We start from the raw sequence: 6,825 nt of genomic DNA, 5'->3' as shown, positions 1-6,825 counted from the left end.
ATCGCGTCCTCGGCCTCCCGCTCGCACTCCCGCCCGGAGCCTCTGGGAAGGGCGGCGGCTGCGAGGCGCGGGGAGAAACAGCCCGGAGGGACCGGCGGTGGCCGGGCGGCTCTGCGTGTCGGGGCGGAGCGGTTCCACGCGCGAGGCCGGGTCGTGCCCAGTGGTCACGTCCGCGGGCTCCAGGGACCGTCTCGGAAGAGCCCTCCGCGGAGGGAGGCGGAGGCCGGGAGGCGGGGGAGGGGCCCTGGGCCCGGACAACTGCTGAGTAATTCGCCGGCGGCGGGGGTGAGGGGCGGGCAGGGGGGGCGCGCCGGCCGGCCTCCCGGGTCACGCGCCCGAGTGCGAGCAGCAGGGGCTTCGGGCGGTCGGGCCTCGAGGGGAACCCGGAGCCCCTACTCGCAGCGGGGGGCCCCGCCCGGCCTTCGCGGGGAGGGGGCGCGCTGGCTCCGCAGTGAGTACCCCAGACACGTGGCTTCGGACGGCGGGGGCGGAGGCCGAGGCGGGGGGCGGGGGGGGTTGGATGGGAGGCCCCGAACGAAGCGCCCGGCCCCCAGAGGCGCCCCACTCCCCCCGGCCCGGCCCCCAGTAACGGTCGAGGTTGAAAAAGCCCTTTAATCATCCCTCGCCTAATACCTTTGACTTTACAGAAGGGGGAACAGGCCCCGGAATTTGGGTACTTTTCTTAAAGTCACAAAGCTGAGTCCGATCTGCACCTCGGAACCCCCCCCCCCCCCCACACTCCCCGCCTCCTCCATCCGCCGGAGGAATCTTCCCGGTGGGTCCTCGCCTTCCCCTTCCAGCCTCCGGCCGCCCGGTGCGGGAGGCGGGGCCTGACGGTGCACGGCCCCATTGTAAGGACGCAGCGGCCCCAGGGTTCAGTCCCGGGTCTGTCTGTCGGGGGGAGACCGTCACCCGTGCGCAGGCGGGGGAGGGGCTGCAGTGGGTGCCTTGGCTTCCCGGGTTCACCTCTGAGCCCAGCCTCACCCAGAGCCCTCGGCGGGATGCCACGCCAGTGTTTTTCCTCCAGTGGACACAAAGCACCATGTAGGTGTGGGAGCACCCGGGGGATTTGGGGATGAGTCAGAGGAGCGACCCCCACCCCCCAACACACACACACACACATACACCCCTCCAGCTCAGACCACCGCCAGGCTAAGCTGTGCTCATTAGATAGGACACGACCCACAATGTGGGGGCCAGGAAAGGGGGTGGGGACGTCTGAGCTGGGCTTCCAACGGTGCAAAGGAGTTTGCCTTAAAATATATATATATTTTTATATATATATATAAATATATATATATATATATATTGATTTCAGAGAGGAAGGGAGAGGGAGAGAGAAACATCAATGATGGCAGAGCATCACTGATTGGCTGCCTCCTGCACGCCCCACACTGGGGATGGAGCCCCCAACCCAGGCCTGTGCCCTGAACCAGGAATTGCACCAGGACCTCCTGGTTCGGAGATCTGAGATCTGAGCCACACCAGCCAGCCAGGCAGGAGCTTGCCTTTTGCATATGGAGGCGGAGGAGCTTTCTACATTTTTTTCCTGCAGGAAACTGGCAGGTGGCTTTTGATGCAGAGGATCCCGGTGGCAAGGGAGCGGATGAGGCAGCCTTGTTGTCTCTCTAGGATTTTGCTTCCTGTCCTGTGAAGTCAGTTCAGTGGGACCCCTGAGACAGACAGACAGACCGACAGGCCTGGCCAGGCGTGAGGGGGGTTCCCCCAGGGCCTGAAGGACAGGCTGGATGTGAGGGGAGAGGACGGGAGGAAAAGCCTCGCCCTGTTGGAGGGAATGGGCACATTTGAAGGCCAGAGTTTGAAGGAGCCAGTTTGGAGCAGTTGCCTTCGTGTGGAGGCCTCCCCGTGTTGGGGCGGCCGGGTAGTGCCGCCTGCCTCCCACAATTAGCCTGCTGGCTGCAGTTAAATGAGCAGGAGTCGTGGGCTGCCTTAGTCACGCCTTTCTCTTCATCCCCATTTTACAGAAGAGGAAGTAGAGGCTCAGAGGTTGGAAAGCTCGCCTGGGGATACACAGCGGGAAGAAGGGGACACCGGAACGTTCCTGTGAAAACGGGGGGCGGGGGGGGGGGTAGGACCAGGGGGGCTGTGCTTAGGGCTTCGTGGAAATGAATGTCTCGGTATGCACTCGGGGAGCTCCTGCTACCCCTCCTCAAATCCTTCTGCCCCACCCCCTGCCTAATCTGCCTGCCTATTGGCTGGGCTCTACCCCTGGGTCTGGGGCAGCCGAGGCCATTTGGAAGTCTAAGGCTGGGCACAGTGGACGGTAGGAGGGAGGAAGGTAGTTGGTTGGCAGCCGGAGGGAAGCAGGAGACGGCCCTGAATTTGCCCTGGGAGGCTACATCCCTCTTTTTGGGAGTCCAGGGCCCCAGTTCAACTTTCCTGCTCTGTGCTCCCACCCCGGGCTCTTCAAGGCACATGGCCTTTTTGGTCTGGCTGTTCCCATCCTCAGACACAGGCCAGTGGACTGGAAAGATGGCCAAGCACATGGTTAGGATCTGAGCTCTATGGCCGAGTTGCTGGGCCTGTCCCTCCAGCCTCAGTTCCTACTTCTGTAAAATTGAGGGCAATTGAAAGGACATCCGATAAGAGCTGCCATAATAACTGTTACTGTTCTCCTTTACCCATAGCACACAACCCCAAGACTGCCCTTGACCACCTTCAGCCAAGCTATGTATGACAGAGGCCGCCCTGGCCTACTGTCTCCAGCGCTGCCTCTTGCCTCCTCAGTCCTGATGCTGCTCATGAGCTGCCTGTGGCTGGTGGGGGCCGGTCCCAGCCTGGCCCTGGCCCCAGAGCTGCTGCTGGACCCCTGGCAGGGTGAGGGCTGGCTGCCTGGGCCTTGGAGGGGGCAGGAGACAGGCTGTAGGGCCCAAGACGACTTGGTGGGAGCGGCATGCCCCCGGGAGGGGCAGCCTTGGACGGAGCATGCCCACCTCACCCACAGGCAAGGAGGGCAGCAGAGCCAGCAGGGGGTGGGAGCCTGTGAGCAGGAATTCTTTTCAGAAGTTTCCCGTTACTGACGTCTTTCTCTTGAAATAAGAACTAAGGCTTTCACCTAAGCACGAGGGTGGGAGCTTGAGTGCCCCCAGCTGAGTGCCCGGCTCCCAATAATAACAGCAGCTTCCATTTACAGTTGAAGAATCTAAGTGATGCCCACAGGTTAAGTGACTCATCAGGGTTGATTGCTCTTGAGAAGCCTGAGGGGTGGGTCTGGCTTGTTCTGTTCATTGCAGCGGGGCAGCGGCCATGTTGGTTCCCTCCACGCATGACTGCTGGCAGCGGGCCAATGTTGGCTCCTGGGGAGGCGAGGCTGGCTTAGGGGGTGGCCCTGGCAGAGGGCAATTCCCAACCTGGCACACCTGGGACAGCCTTGGGGGTGGGGGCCACTAACCTGGCACATAAGCCCCTTCTCTCTCCCAGCACACCGGCTGCTGACCCATGCTCTGGGTCACACGGCCCTACCCAGCCTGCTCCTGAGTCTGCTGCTCCTGCCTGTGCTGGGCTGGCGGCAGGAGTACCATCTGGGCACGCTGCGGTTCCTGCACGCCTCCACCCTACTCGCCCTGGCTGCCGGGCTAATGGCGGTGCTGCTGGCAGGCCTCGGGGTGTCCGCTGCAGCTGGTGGCTGCGGGTACATGCCCGTCCACCTGGCCATGCTATCAGGGCAGGGGTACCACCCTAGAGGGCTCCATGGGGCGGTGCCACCGTGGCTGTTGCCATGGTTGCTGCTTGCCCTGACACCACTGCTCACCTCCGAGCCACCCTTCCTGCAGCTCTTCTGTGGCCTCCTGGCTGGCCTGGCTTGTATCCTTTGCCCGGACCCTGGGCCTGTGTCGATGTGTGGGTTGTGGCTGGGCTCCCAGGGTACGTGGGAACTGGCACAAGTGGGTCAGGCCTAACAATGCCGGAAAGCCGGGCACAGGTTCCAGGAACATCTCCGAGTCCTCTAGCCAGGCTCTGGGCTGTGGCCAGCCGGAGGTGCCAACTACACTTCACTGGTGAACTGAGGAGGGCTGAGGGGACCCAAGGAGGCCCCTAACCTGGACCTTTCCAGTGGAGGTGGCCTCGAAGCTGAGACACACAGGATGAGAGGTTCGGGTAAAGAGAAGTGAAAAAGGAGGCGGGGCACAGATGGTGCAAAGGCCAGGGTGAGAGTGAGCTGGGCCCTCTGGGCTTTAAACAGGCTTTTCTTCAAGATACTTAGTGCCTGTTGGGAAAACAGTGCAGTCGGAGAGAGGAGTGGGCACAGGCGACCTCCTATAGTTGTTTAGGATTAGGGACGCGAGCTGCCGAGGCCTCGCTGAATCCTGGTTTGGGGAGCACATGGGCCTGGCCGAGGGCGATAGTGGGTTGTGTCCATGGGTCCAAGCTCACGCCTTGAGTCAGAGCCCTGAGCAGGTAGGTAGGGCTCTGGGCCCGGCCTGGGGCAGCAGGTAGGTAGGGCTCGGGCCCAGCGTGGGGCAGCAGGTAGGTAGGGCTCTGGGCCCGGCGTGGGGCAGCAGTGGATGAGACAGGTCTTTGGGGTGAGGCTCACCCAGCTCCACCTCTTACTGCAGTGGTTCTCAACCTTCTGGCCCTTTCAGTACAGTTCCTCATGTTGTGACCCAACCACAAAATTATTTTCGTTGCTACTTCATAACTGTAATGTTGCTACTGTTATGAATCGTCATGTAAATATCTGATATGCAGGATGGTCTTAGGTGACCCCCTGTGAAAGGGTCACTCGACCGCCAAAGGGGTCGCGACCCACAGGTTGAGAACTGCTGTCTTACTGGCTGAGTAGTTTCAGACAGCCCCCTTTTCCTCCCTGAACTTCCACTGCTGACGGGGTGGCAGCATCCCAGGCCGGGCCACAGTGAGGAGACAAGAGGCAGTGCCCATCGCGCACTTGGCACGGGGTCTGGCATGCAGTTGGGCTCCCTCCTGGCTGGCTGTGGTTTTCCTTGACCAGCCGCCCTGCCTGGGCAGACAGATGCAGCCGGGGCCTTCCAGTGGCTGGAGCCCTCTGAGCAGAGGCTGCGGGCGCTGCAGGGCTTCCTGTGCAGGGTCCTGGGGTGCTGGCCACTCCGGCTCCTTCCCGCCCCAGGTAGTGTGGCTGAGCTGCCCGTCACCCTTCCTGGAGTGAGGTGAGGGGGATCCCCAGGCCCCCGGCCCTGGTGGCGGGAGCGGTGGCAGTGGCTGGCAGTCAAGCCCTCTCCTGTTTCTGCCCTTCCAGGCTTTCTACCCCTGGACCTCCGTACGCGGCCTCGTCTAGTCTCTGGTCTCACAGCGAAGGCTCAGGCCCACTCCCACCAGGCCTGGGGCCTGTGCAGCCGAACTGGGAGGGCTCCTCAGAGGCTGGCCTGGCCTGGACTGGGCCCAGCTTTCCTCCCGGCTCCCCGCTGTGGGCAGCCCTCGATGAGCAGATGCTGCAGGAGGGGATCCAGGCCTCGCTCCTTGAGGGGCCAGCCCAGGTTCCCAGGAGCCCGCTCTGGCTGCCCAAATCCTCTGTTTCCTCTCTACGGTAGGGCAGGCGGGGGACAGGGGGAGGTCCCCTGGTGTGGGGGCTGGAGGTGGCCCTGACTGACACTCCCTGTCCCCTCCATCGCACAGGCTGCAGCAGCTGGAGCGCATGGGCTTCCCCATGGAGCAGGCCGTGGTGGCGCTAGCGGCCACAGGTCGTGTGGAGGGTGCGGTGTCACTGCTGGTCAGCGGGGAGGTGGGCACTGAGGCCCTGGTGACTCAGGGGAAGGGTGGGCTCACCCACCCTGAGGGTCCTGGGCCCCCCTAGCACAGGCCGGCCCTCAGGCGACAAGAGTCCTTGCCCATGGTTGGTTACACGGAGTTCCAGCCCCAAGTACTAAGTCACGTGGGCGCAGGGGAGGCCCCTCACGCCCTGCACTGTGTAGAATAAAAACCGGTTCTTTTCAACCTGGACTCCTTGGGGACAGCAGTTGTATCCGACTCTTCTGTGCTGGCATCAGGGGGTTAATGAATGAATGTGAACGAACAGCCAATTGCAGGAGAGCAGCTCCCTGATGTCCAGATGCAGCGTTACCGTCTCTGCACCACACAGCCTCTTCCTCCAGGAAGCTCTGTCCTCCACCTCGGTCTTGCTGGCTGGACCCACTGCTGCGGAGCATTCTTAATCATCTGTTTCCCAGCTAATTTCTACCCACCCGTGGTCTCAGCCTACACAGAGTCCTCCAGGAAGCCCTCCCTGATTACCCGGGAATACCATCCCTTCATTGTCCCCAGCCCCCAGGGTACCAATTCTGTGGGTCTCCTAGGCCCCGCCCTGAGCAGGCTGGGAGGCTGGGGGCTGTGCACTGCTGGGCCCCTTGGGCAGGAAGCAAAGGGTGGGGGTTCTGTGGGGGAGAAGCTTCCTCAGCTTTGAAGCGGCAGCTCCTCCCTCCTGGCCCCCCCTGGGGCCTTGGCCTTCCCAGGGAGAGGAGGCGCAGACAGAGCTAAGAGGGCAGGGGGTTGGGCTGGGGGAGGGTAAGGCAGAGGGGCGCCTGGGAAGCTGGACTGTGAGGGGCGGTGCAGGGGCTGACCGACCCTGCTGGGGGTCACCAGCTGGGGCCCAGAAACAGCCTGGGAAGTCTGAGGGCCCACCATCGCCTTCCTCGGTTGTGCAAACAGGCTCAGAAACTGCTGGGAACCCAGGCTAGAGGCTGCCCTCAGGCGTGGCAGCTCCTTGCTCCCCAGGCCTCTCAGACGCCACAGCCATTGGACACCTGGCCGGCGGGTGGGGTGGCCTGAGTGCTGTTCTGCTCACCTCCCCCTTGCCCAGGTGATGGCCAGGGGAGCCTCAAACCTGCTTTG

General features: G+C 62.7%; 1 protein-coding gene across 3 annotated transcripts; it reads left to right on the top strand.

The window, feature by feature from the left end:
- Positions 1-12: 12 nt before the first annotated feature.
- On the top strand, positions 13-5,931 carry RHBDD3 (rhomboid domain containing 3). 3 transcript variants are annotated; one of them, XM_070399710.1, is made up of 6 exons: positions 13-265; positions 2,649-2,838; positions 3,442-3,825; positions 4,994-5,147; positions 5,237-5,524; positions 5,614-5,931. In XM_070399710.1, exons 2-6 carry the CDS (start codon positions 2,691-2,693, stop codon positions 5,789-5,791), a joined length of 1,152 nt encoding a protein of 383 aa, XP_070255811.1. In that variant the 5' UTR covers positions 13-265; positions 2,649-2,690; the 3' UTR covers positions 5,792-5,931. The 3 variants fall into 3 exon arrangements, with proteins under 3 accessions (XP_070255811.1, XP_070255813.1, XP_070255812.1); XM_070399712.1 differs by lacking the exon at positions 13-265 and adding an exon at positions 302-451; XM_070399711.1 differs by lacking the exon at positions 13-265 and adding an exon at positions 504-1,044.
- The last annotated feature ends 894 nt before the right edge of the window (positions 5,932-6,825 follow it).

The sequence above is a fragment of the Myotis yumanensis genome, unplaced genomic scaffold (assembly GCF_028538775.1).
Source record: "Myotis yumanensis isolate MYYU_CA2020_CCGP unplaced genomic scaffold, mMyoYum1.0.hap1 SCAF_19, whole genome shotgun sequence".
NCBI classification, from domain to species: Eukaryota; Metazoa; Chordata; class Mammalia; order Chiroptera; family Vespertilionidae; genus Myotis; species Myotis yumanensis.
Note: the sequence above shows the minus strand (reverse complement) of the source record. Positions and strands in the feature narration are given on the sequence as shown.

What these genes read in the sequence shown, in the direction of transcription:
- RHBDD3 (XM_070399710.1), top strand. Translation starts at nt 2,691, where the DNA reads ATGTATGACAGAGGCCGCCCTGGCCTACTGTCTCCAGCGCTGCCTCTT. An exon ending in CCTCCTGGCTGGCCTGGCTT is followed by an intron (nt 3,826 to 4,993) that starts GTATCCTTTGCC and finishes CTGGGCAGACAG; the next exon opens with ATGCAGCCGGGGCCTTCCAG. An exon ending in GTCACCCTTCCTGGAGTGAG is followed by an intron (nt 5,148 to 5,236) that starts GTGAGGGGGATC and finishes CTGCCCTTCCAG; the next exon opens with GCTTTCTACCCCTGGACCTC.